The sequence below is a fragment of the Pseudopodoces humilis genome, chromosome 6 (genome assembly GCF_049639895.1).
Source record: "Pseudopodoces humilis isolate 2021_Gansu_Grassland_sample_001 chromosome 6, ASM4963989v1, whole genome shotgun sequence".
Lineage (NCBI taxonomy): Eukaryota > Metazoa > Chordata > Aves > Passeriformes > Paridae > Pseudopodoces > Pseudopodoces humilis.
Window position 1 is genome coordinate 41665019 of NC_142205.1, and position 20919 is coordinate 41685937.

Consider the following 20919-nt stretch of genomic DNA (forward strand, 5'->3'; position numbering starts at 1 on the left):
CCTTGCTCCAACACATAGTCAACTAGACATGCTTTTCCAGGTCATGGAGCTGAAGTCAATCCTAGATCTAGACATGTCATTGTTACTCCTACTCCTATTTTTTTGCTGTGTTTGACCCATTCTAAATTGATATTGCAGCTTCTGAAAGAACAAATGTCTTTTTTATTATATGTTCACCTGCTGTGAGCCAGAGGTGAGGTCAGGTACAGATTATAATATTGTCCTGGGTTGATTATGATGTTAAATTGTATCCCCATTCATCCACCTAACCCAGACACAGGGTTTGTATTCTTAAAATTCCATCTCAGAGTAAAAGAAGCACCGAGTCTGTTATCAGAGACTGTACTGGCTCCCCCCGCATCGGGAGTTTTGACTACAGCACAGGCAGACAACAAGACACAGATCGCCTTGGCTTTCCAACTAGCCGGAGCAGAGAGGTCTTCCTGTACTGTTTTCTTTCCCTTTTTCTGAAACAAATCGAACCTGCTCTGGACTGGGGACTCGGGGGAGCACCGGGAGCTTGCACCTGTGGACTACCGGGAGCCCAGCCTGGCAGTGGCATTTTCCAGCGCCAGAGGGACTGATAACAGAGCGAACACCCACAGGAAAGAGACCCTCTGAAGTTTGTCATCTCTTCTGAAGGGCGAGAGGTTTTGTAATTTGATATTGTTCATTTTTGTGCTGGGTAGTGCTGTGCCTGTGAAATAAACAGGTTTTTTCCACTTCTCTCAGAGAAATCTCTTCCCGAACCAGTTGGGGGGTGGGAGAAAAGGGCCACGTGGGTTTGCTTCCTGGGGGGAGCCCCACTGGAGGTTTTCTCCCAAATTTGCCCTTAAACCAGGACAATAGGCTAAGGAATTTCCCTGAATTCTTGGCTCCTAGACTGCTCAGATGTATGCCAGAGCTTGTGCTGGGACCAAAGAACCAATTCTAGAGCTATGAGAAACAGTGATGAGCTCCATAGGGAAACAAGGCAATCTCCAAGAAAGAACAAGCACGAAATGGGGCTGATCCTAGTCTGTCTAAAAGTGAGAGTTGTGGTTGGCACCTGAAATACAAAGATATGCTGTTCAGTGCTGTGTGGTACACAGCAGCTGGAACCTTATCTAAAAGATGAGTTAATCCCCTGAATTTTAATGCACTGCAATCATGAAAACCTAAACAGCCATGTAAACAATTCCTTAAATGAGAGAACTAACAACTTTGATTTTCATTCAATAGAAAGCTACTAAACTGAACATAAAAGCACACTTTCAGTTTCTTAGGAGGTACCTCTTTTCACACTGCTTCTCTTTGGCAGTGTCTTTCAACATGATTTGCAAATTTTCCATGCTTGTGTTTTTCACATAAAGTATTAATATTGATTTAGTTACTGTTTTTATTTTTCTCCTTCATGAAGCTTGAAGTACCTGTGTTTCAAGCAAAAATAAATTAAATTTTCTTGAGATGTCAAAGGAAACAGAACATAAATATGAGATTTGTTTTTAGATATTTTAAAACGCTACACCTCTCAATTATTTTGTATATATCCTGGACTCTATACATTTCAAGAAGCACCTTTTAGAACTCTAGTATGTACTTTAAGAATCTGAAAAAAGTATGGGACATTAAACCTAACCTGCACCTATTTTTGTAACGGGTATATAAAGTAGTTTCCTGACCTAAAATGACTGCTGGAAGATGCAAAAGTAATAAATCAGGGGTAATGTTGATTTTTCCATTGTAATAAAAAGCCAGAAAGTACATTTCTGGCACAGCTGCTAATACATTAGTTGTGTTAACATTTAGAGAAGTATACAATAGTCTATGTCATCTGTTAACACTGAAATTCAAACAAAGGATCTTAAAATGCTATCATTAGAAGAATATAAATGTAAGCTGTTTCCACTTTTATAGATGTTTGGTGTGCATAACAAACATACCCAGTCCTTTCACCAGCACATGTGGTAAGGAATAAAAAGAGAAGTGTATCTGTATTTGTGGCTCATACATGAATAACTAAAGTGATGATGCAATGGGCCAACTACACCTTTTTTTCCCTCCCCTATTCTTGCTCAACCTTAGCCACAACTTCAGTACATGAGTTATCTTCGGAAATTACTTTTATCTGAAGGCTTGCTTTGAGAGCAGCCTATGAATGAGGCTATGAAATATAAAGGATGCTCCATCTCACAGACAGACAGTGGTTTACAGATCACTCATGCACATTTTGGAACACATATATACCTTGTCTGCCCAGCAACTACAGTTTGTGGGATTTGTACAAGAAGTCTGGGTTGACTGGATCTAGGATGCTCTAGAATGATGCATGTGTTGGGGTGGTGAGACACACCATTAAATATTCAAGTAATCCGGCAAACTATGATCCTTTTTCCCCTAATGCTGGAGAGATTTTAAGGGTACAGATGACAAGAGGCTACTACATTTTCAGAGAAAATAAATTGTTTTGACAGTCAGCTTTTGGTCAACCTTCAGTTCAATGCTTTTAACCTCATTACAGTACACAGTTCTCTCCAGGAGTCATATAGATCACAAATCCTAAATACAAAATGCTTACTGAAGTGAATAAACTACAGGTGACAGAATAGGGAAGGCCATTTTTCTACACTTAGGAGTAACACTTTAGAGAAGACCCTACATTTCTTCCATGCTATTAAAGAATCATTTTTATTTTGTTTATGTTGCAGTATCATGCTGTTCTGCAGTATCCCACCCTCAGTTCATGGATGAAGGATAACATTTTAAGAGATAATCTGTTATGAGCCCTAGCTCTGTACATAACATACAATTAGAAATACCCAGTATCTATAATTAGTCAGAGATAATAGAAGAAATATCATAAAACCTGAAGATTTCCTGTTACTATAAATAAGGTAAGTCTTTCCACTTAAACACACCACCACCCCACCACACCCCACCCCCCCTTAATTTGCTGCATATGATCCTGTTCCAAATTTCTCTTTGGAATTTCAAATCAAATTTCTGTTGACTAGGCCATAATTCTGTCTGGTATCTGAAACAATTTAGTGCAAAATTCTTACCTGCAAAAACTCTCTGACATTTGAGCCCAAAACACGTAGAATTGTATCATAACCAGATTCTTGACAAAACACAAAAAACATCTTCCCAAACATTTGAAGAATTTCCCCAGCATTTAGATCTAGTTAAAACAGGAAAATACAATTCAGTTAAAACACTGTATTTCATGCACTTGCTTATTTCTTTACTCTTGTATTCATAAACACTACCCAGATGCAGTAGGTCAAGAACAAAGCAAGATTCAGGGTTCATATGGCAAATACTGAGTACCCTATAAATCCTGATAAATATATATACCCTATACTGATAAATACAGGAATTTTATTAGGATTTACCAATCACCATTACTACTTCACCGCATTGTATATTTCACACACATATAGCATTTAGATTTTGATACAGGAAAATGAATCACTTCTTGAAAATAAAGGAACTCGGCTGCTAGTAGTGCTCGCCTCAGCAGAGTTAATTCCAATTTACAATAGCATGAAACCACATCAGCTGCTCCAATTCAACATTACTACAGTCATCAGTCTTATAGATTCTTGGCTAATTACTGATGCAGAACAATTTCATACCGCACTTGGTTCTGCAGAGAAAATAATGCTGATGGGCATAATTCTACCTTTTAAATTCCAGACCAGAGCTGCAATGATTGAAAATGAATGCAACCCAAATCAATGGCTGATATGCAATTAAATGAAATGTGTCCATGCCACAAGCATTTCTGTGACTCAGCACTGTTCTTCAGCACAGATCAAGGATTCATTCATTCATTCACGGCTCTTGCAGAAGTGGTTGAAACTTGGGTGTATTGGAAGGCAGTTTCAGCAGGATGCTGATAGTTTGTGACTGCTTGTTACACTGCCCCTGTTGTGTGGATCAGGTATATATCTCCAGTTTAAGATGGAATACTTTGAAATTAATAAAAATAATTTCAAGCAACAAAAGGAGTAAAATTTTCTTAGAGAAATAAAGGAAATATAATTATTTCCCCTAATATTTAAAAATAATTTATCTGACCAATACTCTGTTTTCACTTCCCCTGTGCTAAACCTTGTTCCCTTTCTGGTACAAAGATTTGGGGGGCAGGAGTGTATTACCTTTCTTGCAATTAATGGGCAAAGAAGATATCTGTATTACTTACTGAGGACCTTGCTTGCAGCTGCAACAAGGTCATAGGTTTTGGAATCATCGTAAATTATTCTGACCAGAAACTGTCCCTCTTCATCCAGCTGCGCCTCCTTCCTAAAAAGAAAAGAGAATAAAATCTTTTCGCTTGAGGGAAAAGCACTATATGGACCAAAGTCTTTTAAATAAAATAAGTTTGTAGAGTTATTTAAGACAGAAAATTAGAAATAATTTGTTCCATATCTCAGTGTAAAATACAAATATTTCAGACCACAAGTGTTCTGGAAATAATAATTAGCTACAAGAAAATAAACATCAATTTTCAGTATAGAGCCTCAAAAAGAAGTTGTTCTACTAATAAAGACACAATTTTCATTTTAAAATAAGAGACTATCCAATAATGCAGCCCATGATGGGCTCTTTAAACACTTTTTAAGCTTTTTCATTCCACCACATTTTAATTTCACTTTATTTACAAAAGGCGTGGGGTGTTTCTAACAACCATTTGCATATACGTCCAAAGAGGAATTTGAAATACAGATGCAGGTACCGAATCAAATATTTTTTTGCAGAATTCTGCACATACCCAGTAGATAGGAAGAAAAAGGATGCTAGGATTTTGCAAGGCCATGTTTTCACATTGCGCATCAATTCTCATGCGTAAAGTGTCACTACTTAGCTAAAGCACAATAAAAATATACATTTCTTCATTAAAGGGAACAACTCTTTACCCCAGGTTTTAGACAAGACTCATATATATGTCCTGTGCATACTTAATACTGCTACTAAGTAAAAAACCAAAACAAAATTACTGCTTTGTTTTTTGGGTCATTTACTATTCTCTACAACTCAAACACCAAGTCAGCAGCTTGTCTAAAAGGCAGCACCAACCTGTAGGCTGTATTTTTTTACTGGGGAAGACAAGTTTATCCTCCAGACTAGGAATGAACTGTCATGCCTTCCAAGCTTTGCATTTGGCGCAAGTGAGTTACTAGGGAGGACCAATAAGTGCTCTCCTCCCTTGTTTTACCCTGTCTGCACAGCACAGGAGCCAGGCCACTGGATCTGCAGGAGTGGCCAAGTCTCAGCTCTTGGGAGGGGGACAGGGAGCACCTCCATGGGCAGGCAGACCCCAGGACACTGAAGAGCCAGCTGCCCATGTGGTTGGTCCTGTTGTGCACAGAGCATGTCAATGAACATGGCCCTGTGTCTGCCCAGTTTCAAGTAAAGCAGTATTCTGTATTTGCTCTTATTTCCCTTGCAAATTTTCCTTCAGCCCATGAGGGGATGTGCACAGGGGCCTGCTGTGTTCTCTGATGAAGTCGTGCCCTGTTTGTTGAAGTCATCATCCGGAAAACAAGCACAGCCTCCTTTCTCAGTATGTTTTTAAAAAAAGGTGTTCACCTCCTGTGGTGTTGCTTGCAATGACTCTCTATAGAGACAGTGTGCTTTGCAGAAATAGTGACGAAAAAGGAGACATTTTTAAGTACTCATGCACTAATTGATGTACTTAGAATATATTTTGGCTCAGCAAAACTAATATGATCATGGCATCATTAGTATATTTGCAGGTGGAGGGTCACAGCTACCTCATTAAAAAGAAATTATACCCTTTCATCTAAATGTATCTCTGTGCTGCAGTTCATTTCAGGAAGTCAAAAGAAAGGCAAAGAGACAGGAAAGCCTTGAAGTGAATTACTGAATCTCATCTTACGTCACACCAAAAAAAAAAAAAAATCAGTACACGATGCTGCTCTTGAGAAAAAAACCTTTAGAATAAAAAAAAACTATAAAAAAGGCAGATTATGAGGTAGGTTTTTAAAAAAAATCTAAGCACGAGGGATGCAAATCATGACACTCATCAACTTGGTAGTAGTATAATTATTTTTCTAATGTACAAATGAAAGAGGACAATGAGTAAACACTTATTTACTAGTACCATGGTAATGAAGAGCTTTTACCAGAGTATGACTGGTAAATTGAGTAAATACAAAGAAACGCTCTGTAGATGTGGCAGAGCCAATATTTCAAACTTCTGAATTTCTCTTGGTCACCAGATGAATTATAAAGACCTACAAAAAATAAAATTCTAAATCTACTATGTAAAATCCTGCATGCCCTTTTACATCAAACACCTACTCTCCATTATCATAACATAATCAACCATAAATTAAAACCACATTCTTTGACTGTAACTCAGGTTTTAATTTCCTGAAGTGGTGTCATTGATTTTAAAAATTAATTAAAACAAAATAATAATGCCTGCAGAACAATTCAAGCATTTACAGATGTAGTGGAATTACCCATCCACAGAAACAGAAACATTTACTGAGGTACTCAAAGGACGGAGGTCGGAGAATTAAGTACACTTGTTGATCTTAAAACTGCTCGATGGCAAATGGTACTGCTGAGAAGGATTGATTCCAAACTCATATGGCATTATTCTATTGACCTAACTGAAATGACTTGTCATTTAACCCTCCAGTTTGTAATCATCAGTCTTTCATTATCAGTTCACTTAATGCATATCTGGAACCCATTAATTTCTTTTTCCTCTTCATTTTCCTTTAATCTTGCTCCTCACATTCTTCCCACTGTCCAAAAATTACACACTGTTTTTTATTTTAAAAATGTATTATTTATTAATAACTGAAGTATTGTAACTGTTACTTGAAGTAAACATTTTTATACTCACTCTAGGAATGACAAACTGAAAGCAAACTAAGCAATTTCCTAAAGGAATATGACAAGGCTACAGGGGACGTGCAACTAAATACCCCTCATAATTCCACATAGAAGAAACATCATTCTCTATCCAAGTACATTAAAAATATTATAATAATCTTAATTTGGCAGGGTCTTAAGAAGGAGGAGAGGTGGAGTTGTTAGTGGGAAATGTCTTTAAACTTTTAAGAGATCAGTCAGGGACAGAAAGGAGGTTCACATTTCCTAAGAAAAGAACTGAAATGAATATGGGAAAAGAAAACCATCTTGATTCTTTGATTCTCATAACATGTAACTACAAGTCAGCTACAATTTGAAGGGATGTTTGCAAAGGGTGAACAAACTTTCCCACATCTCTGATACATGCTGTGCTTTCTTTTAGTCTCTCTGATCTGAGCCAAACCACAAAGGATAATACACACATCTGGAAAAGCAAGGAACATCCTCAGAAATACTGCATACTTGCACAGTCCAGTAGACACAGCTTTTCTGTGTGAGAATATTCCCTATGAAAAACTGACCCAGTTTGATGATGTTGGTATCTCTTTCAAAACTTTTTGCATTTCTTTCCAACTACATTGACGGGAACTTTTCCTGTTTACTTCTCTTTGCCAAGCCATGCTTCTTTTTTTCTTATTTTGTCTTTAGTTTATTTTGTCAAAGTTTTTCTTCAGTATCTGCAATTTCTCTGAACCACCACTTTTTAAAATCACCACTGGTTATTTCAGCCTATTCCAGTTAATTATTTTAACTATTTTTTTTTCTAGTTTACTCAAGATCCTTTGGATCACTCAGCAGCCATCTTCTCTTAGTAGCCTTACTGATGTATTTCCCATTAAAGATACTTTTAAGCTGAGCAAAATTTTCTAGAAAATTTGTCAAAATAAGTATTTACTCCTGCAGGGGATTACAATTCTCAGTTAAAACCATGCAGGCAAAATTTTCTTTGCTTGTTCTAATATGGCAAATACCATGACAGTGGCTAATCTAAGCCTGTGTCAAAAGATAAACTGTTTTTTTAAAATGCATGCTTGAAAATTATTAAATTTCAGAACTTTCTTCTTTCTTTCTTTCTAAGTCAATTCCTTCTCCATACCTCTAAGATCTGTTGTGCTGGAGTTTTCTGTATTATTTTTCTGCTAGATGAATTTCCCTGTCTGCTCCACCACCTGTTGACAGAAGTTGCTCTGCATACAGACAACATGTAGCCAGAGTGATTGTGGTAAAGCTTCTGAAGCCCCTCTGCTTCCCTCAGTAATCTAACAGCAGTGAGAGCTTCAAAAAGTCTTCCTCTCTGAAATACTAGTCTTAAGACTGTATGTGATGGGAAAATGCTGCCGTCAGTTTATCCAAATGGCCACTGCAAAGTGAAAGCAATCCTATTTTTTCAGAGGCACTGGTCCTTCAGCAAGTCTACAAAATAGCAGGGCCTCTAATGAACTTGTCTGCGAGAACATCAGAGCTACCAGCACCAGAGAGGCTGACTGTGACTGACCTCCACCAGCCCAGGAACCAGGGCACTGTCATTCAGGTGAATACCTAAAATTGTTTCCTCAGGGCTGCAGTTTTCCCACCTAATTACCTGACCTTACCTGATTTCTCAAAGCTGCCTGCACTTACACTAGGGAAATGGTTTTATAACAGGGTGATAGGAAGAAATATATGATAGTGTCATGAAAACTATTATAATTAATGCTAAGAGTGAGGCTGCTTTGTCAGCTTTGCAGAGCTCCTGTGGTCAGCTGTTCATCAACCATAATTCCTTATATTTGTATTTTCAGAGAAAATACAAATTGTAATTTGTATTTGAAAATACATTGTAATTTCAGAAAAAACTTATAATCTGTGGCTTTACAAAAAAAATGTGGCATTTTCCTTGAAATGTTTTGCTGCAATCTTAAGTTACAGTTTTTGACCAGATAAAATTAGGGGAGGAAATTAGCATAGTTCTAATGTTTTCTGCAGACTGTGGTGTTTGATCACAAAGACATCAACGGCAATAACATGTTGGTGCCTTTCTTAAGAACTTGACTGGAAATGAGCCAAAAGAAACAACCTCTGGCAAATTCCCAAGCCCTGCTTAATTCTTTAGTGAAGAAGCAGTATCGCAGTAGCAAACTTTTAACTTTTATGTGGCTGTTCTTGCAAAATTACTTTCAAGTCAAATAGAACAGAATTTACAATTAATGTCTCATTTACATTTACAGAGACAAAATAAGTGTGGGTTTTGCTCCCCAGTAAATTTTTGTTCAAAATGTTACAACACCCCAGGATTTTAATGCTCTTGCCCAAACTGACTCTTGTCACACAAGATCTGGAATCTCATGGTTCAAAACTTACATCCTATGACATGCCTGTCCTAACTTCTACAGTCTGTCAGACTCTAGACTAATTTTGAATGATTACACAGTGCTGTTTCAATTGTGGGAAACAAAGATTCCAGCACAGACTTCTCTAAAATGCTTTTGTTTTCCTCCAGAATATTTCTATTATCCAGGTTAATTTGAGTCAGTTTACTTGGGCAAGAGAAGAACTTTAACCATTGCACCATGGAAAGTGACAGCTATACAGAGAATATTTTTCACATAAAGATTTGGCCTTGAAATCAGTGGAAAAATTCCTATTGAATAAATCAAAGCAGGATCAAGTCTTAAAACAGCCTTTCCTCTATCAGTCATGCTAACACCCCCCACACTGCTGTTGATTTAGCAGCACAGAACACCATTACAGGTGATACATCTGTGTACAATGGTCCCTTTGAAAATCTTTCCCATTGCGCAGCTAGTTTAGTATTTGTAAACACACTACTAATCTTCAAAGGTAATGTTAATAATTACCAGAAATGGCTGAAATGCTATGTGTGGACAAGCATTCCAAGAAACATTACTCTTAAAATCAGAACAGATCTTGCACTTCAGGTTTTTAAACCATAGGATGCACATATTTTTATTTCTCATAGAGGTTTAATGTAGAAAGGATTTCTTTCACCATCTGAAGAAATTTTACAAACAACACAGCTGGACAAGATGTCACATCAAGCTGGCCTTATATAACCCATTCTGCACAAGGTGAGTTTTAACGTAGTTTTGCAGTCAGACTGTGGTGTTTAAAGTGAATTAGTGTAAATCATAATCAAGAAGATTGTTGCTGACAAAACGTTTTTATTCCTATGAATATGTACTTGTTATCCTGCATCTATAGCCAGTCAAAAAACTGAAATCTTAAGAAATTCCTACAGAAAAAGAATACTTTCCATTTGCATGCAGCAAATACTGAGAAAAAATATGGTAAAAAACTGCATGGAACAATAACTTTGCATCCTAAAGATGTATAGGCTTCTCTGTGATACAACATTATTACTTAGAAGCTGCTGGTGTCACTTGAAGAGATCATCCAGTGTCCCAAAAGCACAACTGGATCTCTTCCTACCAAAACTCAGTCCAAAGTATGCACACGGGGTGTGTCATCTTGAACACCAAGAACAGCAGCTAGTTCCAAGACCACCTCCAGGACTTCTTCCATGATATGGTTCCACGGTATTGTTTATTTTGGGATTTTTGCCACCATTGTGCTTCAGTATTCTTGGTGTACCAAGGATGGAAAAAGTGCTCATTAAGTTGGAGATCAGTCAAAACAATCTTAATGACAAAATAACTCTACTGCACTTAGAAACACAGCATGGTTCTGATCTTACTGATATGATCAAGTCAAGTTTAATTCCGTTCTAAGAGTAGCACTCTTAAACAGGATTACATGGGTCAAAACTAAAGATGGTATCTGTGAACCCAGAATCATTGTCTTTGCATCTCATTAAAATGGCAAACTCACTGCTCATAGTACTTCATCAACAGCTGTTTTTTTCAAAATGCTTCCCATCTTTTTTTCATGTATTTCACAAAGGCGCTTTACTAAACGTTATTAAAAATATTAAACCACTATTCTGAAAAGGAAAAAAGAAAACAGACTTGTACATGTTTTGGATGGTCCACAGATATTTTAAAATACCCAGCTGGGAAGAACATAAATTATATTAAGTTACAAGATTAAATAAAAATGGGAATATGTCCAGGAAAATGATGTTCTGGGTAAAGTAAATAGGTGTATTTATAGACTTCACAGTTCTGAGTTATTTCCCAGTTTTACAGGCTGGATACAGGAGTGTTTAATGTAGGTTTTCAAAACAAGATAATGCCAGAAGATACAGTTAACAAAAGTACAAGTTCCTTGCTGCTACCACAAATACTAAAAATATTACTAAAAATATAAAGTTGGTATTATTTGGCTTCCTTTTACGTAAGTGGAATAAAAAGAACAGTATTTACAAAATACTCTTTCATGCTTTTCATTAACAAGAGTGAATGATGTGTTTATAACACCTGTTATCCTGGCTTGTCTAAAAGCACTTAATTCTGGGAAAAATGCAAAGTACCTGAGAGATACTGAAGAACACTCACATGAAGTTTCATAACATGCCAGTATTTCCTTTAGCTAGCCCTTTCCCAGAGGAATTAAAGAATTTGGCATTCACTCAGTTTAACTCCTGACCTTCAGGCAAGTCCTTCCGCTCTGAGGAACTGAAAGAGCAGGAAGTATAGTGTCCTGACCCCATGAAGCTTGTAAATATTAACCTCCCCACCCATGAGGAATCATCTATTCAGCACAACTTAAAAAAAAAAAAATACAAAATACTTATTAGAACTTTGGAATAGTATGAAATAAGAACTTAAAAACATAAACAAAAATAAATGTTGCTTTCTGGATAAAAACTCCTTAATGTTAAAAGTGGTATGGATTAAAAAGAAATCATCTATTGTCATTATTTCACCACTAATGGCATTCCAAAGTGTCTTCCTCATATCTACTTGTAGGCAGTCTGTACTTTTTCAAAATTGTTGAACAGAACACTGCCTTCAGCACTGGGTAAACCCACATGGTCCTAAAAGAGGCAGCAAAACCTCTATTTTCTTATTTTTAAACAGCTCACTGCAATTATTTACAATTGAGAAACTGAGAAAAAATTTACACTACAAATTATTTACAATTTATTTTGATCATGGTGCATGATCCAAAATACGAATGGATTCACAATATAAACTCTAATGAAAAATCAATTTTTTTCACCAGTGTTCATTGTAACAAGACACTTAAAATAATTAACACAGTATGTCTGCAACATACTTTTTGAGCATGAAAGAATCAGTAAGATCAAGCAAACTGTAAAGCAAGCATTCTTTACAATAATTAGTTGTGGGCTGGGAAAGGGAAATACTGAGCAAACTCCCAGCAGTTCAACAAAGAAGGAAAGAAGATTCACAGGGGACTGACTGCCACCACTGCATTACACAGGTATGTGTGTCCACGTGGTAAACTCCCTAACTCACCTGTTCCCCACCCAGGCTTCTACAGTTCCTAGGGAAAGAAATACAGAAGAAAGGAACATGAAAGCCAGCATTTTGATGGGGAGAATCCTGAAGGCATTAATAGGATAAAATAAAATTGGAGTCTGAGACAGCAAAACCTACACTTAGAAATTTACAAGGAGGTTGGCACCAAGGTTCTCCTGCAAATCTACCCCTTATCAAGAAATAGCAAAGATAACTGGAAGGCTTTTCACTTGCTTCCACTACAGATGATTGCTAACTGAAGTGCCCCACCTCACATTTTGTACAGATATTTGATTCTTATTTCCTGTTCAGTTTGCATTTTTATTGCCCAGGCCACACGGTGATTGTGTAGACATAATATGCACATACACATAGGCATGCACATCAATATTTATTTGGCTATGTACCTACATACACGAATTGATTTTCTCAAAAAAACTTTACATTCTAAGCTGATGATTTTCCAACTTCTCTCCTACCAGAAGTGATGCTGTTATCACTGCAGACAGATTGTTACAGATTATGGTACTGTTTTACGTGCTTTTTAAACAGCTGCCCTATATACAGAAACTACAATCAGCTGAAAACTTGAAAAACACTTTCCAGAACAATTACAAAGAAATAAAACATTCCTCATAAAGAGCCATAAGCATTATTTTTTAATTTAAAATAAGAAATTTAAATAAGAATTTATTTTTGTAGTTTAGTGAAAGCAGGAAAGATGGACTCAGGTCCACTCAGCAGCATTAGAGCGGCTTGCTCCAAGCAACATTTCCTTATCTGACCCTGAGCCTGTATGATACAACATCCCATGAGCCCAAAGAACCTGTTCCTTTTCCTCCAGGCTTACAGTTCTTTCACTACTGAGGCTAGATCCTACTCCACTTATGCACAACTATTTTGTGTTTTATTTTATCCCATTCCTCGATATATAACCTCAGGCTTGATTTACAGCAGTTTTCAAATCCAACTCTGAAGAGAGAATTATTCCTTTCTTATAAGTCTTCCTGTGGAATTGATCTCCACTATTTCTATGCAGAAGCATTAATTAGCTCTCCAACAATCTCATGAGGCCAATTATACCATTTCCATTAAGAATAGGCAAGAACACCGCAGATCAAAAAGGTTTCATTCATTTAAGGTGCCCAGTGTGTGATGAGTGCTGGTTTTTTAAGATACTAAGCACTTTTTATGCTCAAAACACAACTTTCATGGACTTTACAACCTACCAGCATCAGACCTACAAATTATCTAAATTCTCACAAATCTTAAGAGCCTACTATTGCAACTTGAAACAGTGTTTTACTAGAGCTGTTGTGCATACTTTCCTCAGTTTCTGAAAAGGCAAACTACTCTATTACTATATCTAAACACTGCTAAGCAATAGCAGTAGGCCAAAATTTTGATTCTCACAGGATTTGTCAAAAAATATAAGTTGTGTTTTGATATATTAGTAAAAAGAAAAAAACATCTCTGACAAAGTGACATTCTGAACTCAAGCCAAGCTAGGGCCTTCATTCTGCAGCTAAAAACATTTTTTATTATTTGCTTTGTATGGACAATTTTTGCTATGTGAGAAATTCCCAAGAAACAATGCAATCCAAGTCCATCTCCTGCAAAAAAAACTATAAAATATTTTCTTAAAGGCATTTAATATTTATTTTATATTATTTACTATTTTAGAATGTAACTACAAAAATAATTAATCAGAATAGCACATCCTGCCAACTACCTAAATGCTAGTGAAATCAGTGGAGTACCATTTTTAGGTACATAAATGAATAAAAGCATCTACCTTTCCTGACTTAAGTAGGCAACCTACATTACTATTAATAAACCTAACTGCTAGGAATGCCTTTCAAAATTTACCCAATAATATGTATTCTTAAATCACCTACATTTCACTGCAAAAGCCACACCAAGTCACTACAGTCTGACCTATGCTGACCTTCACCAAAAGGATGTAGAAGTTTCTGTCTGTTTAGTTTAGTTTTCATTTTCAGGCCCTGCAGTTTCTTTCACTTCCCCAAATGGTACAGAGTCTTCTACCACTTCAGCTGAAGCCAATTTGAAACAGAGCACAGCTTTCCACTTTCCTTTTCCACACTGCTCCAGGACAATTTCTTAATCCTCAGTGTTTCACCATTTTAACCATAACAGGAGACTTTAAAAAAGCTTAAAGCTTAAAAGCTTAAAAAGCTTTCAAGAGCCTGGAGGCTTGGTAGGTGATCATCTGTGAAGCTTGGGGAACAAGCTTCCTTCCTTCTAGGACAAGCAATTGACTTTTGCTTTTCCATAGTGTGCACTTCCAGACCACTGGGTCCCTGTAAGGTCTTTGCTGGCCAGAAAGCTCCCCAGAGCTGGAGTTTTGGCATTTCAGAGTGTGGACAGCACATGCCATCCTAATCCCTGTAAAGGGCAGAACAGGGCAAAGGCAGGAAGAGATGCCTTAATTCTACATTAAGCACCGAGTACCAGGGATATAAGGCCATTATTTGATTTATACATCCCCGTGCTAAAGCACAGACAGCAAAGGGGCAAAAAATGCCTATTTTTCTACTGTGCAAGTTTGAACACTTCTCCAGAATCAAATAAAAAGTGTTATCACCTCTAGGTAGTTGCTTTTAGTAAACACTGAGTTTCAACTTCCATTCTAGTTTTTCCACACTACATGTTTTTGTGGGGACTTCAACCATAAAAACAGAAGGAAGACGAAGGCTTAGGCTGACTAGCTGTGCCATTTCATTTCTCAAATCCAGATATTTCATATACCTGTGTGGGGAAAATACTAATTTACTCTATGGACTTGTGATGAAGCATTTTAATACATTTCTTTATTAGATTTTTGAGTTCTTGTTCATTTTCTTGGCAGTGTGTTTGAAAGCGTCATGGTTTGAGGATCTAACCTGGCCTCAATTCGGAGTTAGGAGCCCGTGGGAAAATCCTGTAGTCATTTAATCCAACACAGAGGAATAGTGTTGGGAAACACAAGAAAAAAGACTCTGTACGTATTCCCTGCTGACAGCATTGCTCTAGCTCCCACATATTGACCTGGAGCTGTTTCAAGAAGACATCCCCGTCAATGCTTGTTACACAATTAAATACTTAGAACTGCTGAATGGAGCGATCAGAATTTCACATATATTGGCTGTTCAGCTCAGCTGTGATACCTGTTGCAGAAGAGCTCAGATTTTTTGATAGAGGCCTCTTTTAAAAATGTACTATCACACATCATAAAAATATGCCCACCATAGAAACATACTAGGGAATGCAATTTCTTAAGCCCTGGAATTTTTTATTTATTTTGATAATATGAGTAATCTCTCTGCATGGTTTCGGACAGGTACACGGACAGTAATTCCACATGCACTAATTACAATTGTGTGCACACGCAACCATATCACCCAGCAGTACAAACTTGGCCTTAAACAGACATGAGCACAGAATTGCATGTATGTGGGAATGGCCAGGCCTGACAACTTTCAGTTTATGTTGGCTGCAGAGGACTTGAAGATATCTAATGCCAAAGGAATCTTGAGAACCACCCCTGAGAACCAGCCCTTGCAACTGTGGCTACACAATCAAAACCAGCCCTCTGGACGTACAAGTAAAAAATAAAGGATTCAGAAGAGGTTTTCCCTTAAGTATGGAAGGAACAAATGAAAAGTGTTTTCTCAGCAAAAGTGTGGTTAACAGGTCTACGTTAACTGTTTATTCGTAAGTAACTCTTTGCGGAGCTAGTGAAGCACAGATCAAAGGAGTCTTTCTCCATTGCACTGCAGGTCCTAAGCCTCCCCTCCCAAGGACTGAAATAGTGAATGACAATGAGCAGTGTACGTGCAGCTTACAACTGCCAGCAAGCAAAAGGACTATGGTGAATCGTCTTCACTTTCCACCAAGAAAAATCTGCTACTGCAGAATTCAGCAACTACAGAAGGACTTTTCTCTCCCTCCCTCTTGCTCATCCAGCTTTGCTAAATCCCTCCAATGACTCTAGGGCTTCATCACAAAAACCCTGTTCCTTAGTTCAAATTCTCAATTCTGCAAGTGATAGTCAGAGAAAACCCTAAGGAGAAGCAAATTTTTGAGACTTTGCTATTGAGAAAATGAGTAAAGGCTCCATAAATCAAGATTAACTTTCATTACTTACATGCCAGCTTTCTTAGTCTTATTTTAAATTCAACCTATAAGGGATCCAGAATGCTGGTTCAGAAACAGAAGGCTTTGAATGATGTTGTGTATCACACATTTTAGTTCTACTTCTTTAGGAAAGCCAAGCTCTATATCAAAGTATATATTGTAATTTCTCCATTAATTTAGTACCTTATTATATAAAGTGTAAAAGAAGTCTGTTGTTTAGTTATGCTTTTTTTTAAGTGGATGAAAGTAACATGGAGGCTAACTTTGCCAAGAATTCCACTTTGGGCCATTAAAAAACAGCATCTATCTTCTTCTGATAGATCATGGTTTTACAGTAATGCTGGAAAATGAACAAAATAACAGACTTTGAGACTTCAAATCATCATTCTAACTCAGTTAAACACTAAGTAATGGCACTGAAAACACCACTCTTGTAAGAGCATCAAATTCAACTATTTGTGTACCCAAATTCTTTATGTACTTCACTGAACTTCATTCAACACACCACTTTTGACTGAACAAGCTAGAGAAGAGTTTCCATGTTTCAGACAGAGAATACCCTGCCAATTCAGTATTTAACTTTTTTAAATGCACTTTTTTTGAAGAATGACCAGATTTTATTACTTCAGTTTATTTAGTTCTATGTTTTCTTTTCCCTTCTATCAATATTAAGTACAAATTCACCTGCTGGCATTTGAGAATCACTCAGCAATCATAACCCACCACTCTGCAATGTGGTTATGCTTAATTCACATCTTCTGTGGTGACTTCAGAGAGAACAAAATAGCAGTATGTGATCAGCTCAACATTGAAAAAACCAAAACAAAAAAAGATTACATAAGAAATTTTGTACTGAACTACCCAGAGGCCACTCTACTTAAAAAAAACACTGAAGCTTTATTGCAAATTCAGCCTCACTAGCAGTGCAAAGTTTTTCTTGTTTTTCTTTTTAAACAGCCAAAACTGTTGACTTCAATAATTATTTCTCCTGTCATAAGTGATTCAACTGATTCAACTCAGCATGCCACAACACTGTTCTGTACTTTCCTGCTGTTGTCTAAATGATTAAAAGTTCTAACGAAGAAGTCTTTGCAAGAAGTTTGTATTTGCTTATAAAACATCCAAGCTTTTCCCCAATATCACTTGGCTACCAGTTGACAATGCCATTCCCAAAGTTAGCACCACTATAATGTGTTCCAGCAAGGGTTGGTTTACTGGTTTCTAAACTCCAGGATACACAACTGAGAAATCCTCCTGAATAAATACACCATGGTGACCCATTTCACACAAGGAGCAACTGTTGCAAATACATTGGCTCCTTCTGGGAGATCACATTCCAATCTTCTGCTGGGTGGTGTCATGCCATTTTCCTTCCAGAGAGCCATCTTCTTGTGAGCTAACAGCAGAACCTACCTGCTGGGCTGCTACAAAACATAAACGTTTCTCATTTGAAAAGCAGAAACAGGACGTACCAGCTTCCTGAATTTTCACAGCTGACATTAGAAAAGTATTTTGCAAATTTCTATTAAATTTCTCCAGAATGTTATAGGAGCAATATTCCTCATGGGCTTTAGTTATCTTCAGTAGTCTATTAGGTATTTCCAAAATCTAAAGAGATAGGATGCATCAGGAATTATGGCTGTGTTCTGACAGTCTGCAGCACGGTCTTACACGAGAAGATGAAACTCCGTATCTTCTCTGATGTATTGATCTTAAATACAAATACATATTCAGTGGGTAATCTGGACAAAAAGTGGTCCATGATATTTAGAGGCATCTTGGTAAGAGATGCCATACCAAGAAAGAGAGAACATCATCTTTTATACATTTTTCAATTTTATTTATTTATTTTAATTTTCATTAAAATATGATGCATGTATACTATTTTAATTACTAATCTTAATTTACATATGACATTAAAAAAATCAAAACATAGGAATTCAAAATAGATCACTGTGTTTAGAAATGTTTGGTATGCAAGGAAAATAAATGCCTCACTTATAGCACAAAACTCTGTGGCATACACTAAGGGCTCATCTGGGGTATGCACAGAGCTGTATTTGCAAACAGTAATTTACAGAGTACCTGTCAGGGATCGATAGAACAATAAATGCTTGCTGAACCACAACTGTGGACTCACCTTTGGTGATTTTAAAGACTTGGCTAGACAAAAGTCATAGCTGAGCTCAGATCTACTGCAAGTAACAATCCAGGTTGGAACAGAAACTGGACTAGATGACCTCCAGAGGCCCCTTCCAGAGAACATTTCTATGATTCTCTGATTTCATGGTATTGTGCAAGGTTACCACATTCTTAACAAATGATTTTATGAAAAAAATATGTCATGGTAACAAATATCTCACAATCCAAACTGGTCTTTGACTCCAAAAATTATGTTAAGAAAACAGCAATATATTATAAAATCAACACTGACATACTAAAATTGGCCCAAAATAAATGCAACAGAGGGATACAAAAGGCATCCAGCTTAAAGAAGATCACCTTCTCCAAGTTGGATAATTGACTTCTGCCTTATCAAGAGATCATATTAAACCATTTCTTCAGACCACATGTTGCCTAAAGCCCAATGAAGTAAGCCTACAACTCTGTAAGTTTTTATGTCCTTTTAAAAATTTTTGCTGTAGTTTCACCCAGTGATTCATACTACTATTTTTAAGGTAAACAGAATTTTGTTCACACACTCATTTAAAACTTTTACTGCAATCTCACAACTGATCAAAGGTTTAAAGTGAAGGCACTCAGCTCCTCAGAAAAATGTTATACTGCCAGAAAAGCAAGGGTTGGGCACAAGAAATCAGGTTCAAGAAATTAAGCCAAAACCCACTCTTCTACTTACATTCTTATATATATATATCTATAATAATAAGTGACTTTTTTGATTTCAAGCTGAGGACATTACAAAAACCCGACAGTAATTTTAGACAGCGGTTATTAAATAAACACTGTATCTTAGTTTCTTCAGGGATGCAAAGGGACGCAGCTGTTGCACGGTTCACCTGGTGGCCTGATGCAAGGCCATTACTTCTGCCACATACTCCATATAACCGAGGCAACCGCGGGGATCAATGCCATCCCCGCTGCGGCTCCTGGAGACCGGGAAAGATGGAACGAGACGGCTCTTGGAGGCGTTAAGGGAGGCCGCGAGCGGGACGAGGTGCGGCAGGAGCCTCTGGTCCTGTCACGGCTGGGAGCCGCGTCCTGGGTGCCTGTGCCGGCCCGCAGAGCTGCGGGTACCGCTGCCGGTGCCTTTGTCAGCCCCCGCCGGCCCGCCCGGCACCCGGCCGGCGGCAAACGGGGCGCCGGTACCCGGCCGGCCGCGGCTCCCGGCCCTGCGCGCCCCCGCCGGGCCCCGCCACAGACACACATCCGCACACAGACACGCAGACGGACGCACACGAGCACACGCACAGACACTTACTTGATGTCCTCCCAGACGGCGGGGCCGTAGTTTCGGATGACGAGCAGCTCCAGGGCGTGATTGACGAAGCCGTACTGCGGAGCAGGACGAGGCGGCGGCACGGTCAGGCACCGGGCGGCAAGGGGAGCCCCTTCCCCCGCCCCGCAGCATCCCACTCCACCCTTCCCACCACCCCGGCGGGAAGCGACCCCACCGAAACATCACCCGTCGCCCCCCGAAACAAAGGGCTGGGGCCCGGCTCCCCGCTTCCCAAGTGGATTCAGCCCCTTCCCTCCCACCGCGGGCCCGGGCAGGGCGGGCGGCCCGGCGGAGCTCACCATGGTGCCGGTGCCACCGCCGCCGCCAGCAGAGGATGGGCCTGGCTGCCTCACCACCTCCCCCGGCCGCCACCGCCCCGAGTGGCACCGGCCGGCAGCCAATGGCGAGTGCGACCGCCGCCAGGGCGGCCAATGGCGGGCGCGGCCGCCGCGCTCTCCTCCAATCGGAGGCGGAGGCGGGGCCGCGGGGGCCGAGGGCCGCGCGGGGGCCGCGGGCCGGCGCCGCCCGGGGCTGAGGGGCGGCCGCTGCCCGTGCCCGGAGCGGAGCCGGGATCGAACGGGGGGCTCGGAGTGCTTGGGTGGGTACCTGCGGGGCAAGGTGTACTTGCCCTGGTGTCAGTTCCGCATAATGCTCCAGCTGTTTCTTCTACCAGTGCAACCACTTAGCTTTTAGGAAGAAAAATGTCCCCTAAAAAGGGAAGAATCTGAGCGACAAAGTGGTCGCAGACATTTCTGCTCCCGTGCATTCATTTCTCAAAGGCCAGTGAAGTTGAAAGCATAATAATGAGTGCTTTCAGTAGTGGGGTTTCTTGGTGTGTTCTTGAGTCCTTCTCAGGTGTCAGTGTGAATAAAGACTGCGTTGTGTTATTACCCTACTGAAAATGGATTCTTAGAGGGTTCTCTACGTGAGGTATGACCCTTACAACAGGAGGTTTTGAGCAGAGACAACATGCCAAGGCCAGTTCGGAAATAACACACTTCATCATATGTTATCATATACAAGGAATTAAAAAAGATAATACAG

The 20919-nt window shown here is 38.9% G+C and overlaps 1 protein-coding gene across 1 annotated transcript in view; it reads right to left on the bottom strand.

The window, feature by feature from the left end:
• The window catches only part of GUCY1B1 (guanylate cyclase 1 soluble subunit beta 1), a 42828-nt gene extending 22588 nt beyond the window's left edge, over positions 1-20240 (bottom strand). The window contains exons 1-4 of the mRNA XM_005517576.3: positions 20175-20240; positions 19858-19931; positions 4187-4287; positions 3042-3160 (exon numbers count right to left, since the gene is read on the bottom strand). Of these exons, the coding sequence (XP_005517633.1) occupies positions 3042-3160; positions 4187-4287; positions 19858-19931; positions 20175-20177 (297 nt within the window). The 5' untranslated portion in view covers positions 20178-20240. The remainder of the gene's footprint in view (positions 1-3041; positions 3161-4186; positions 4288-19857; positions 19932-20174) is intronic.
• Positions 20241-20919: the final 679 nt, after the last annotated feature.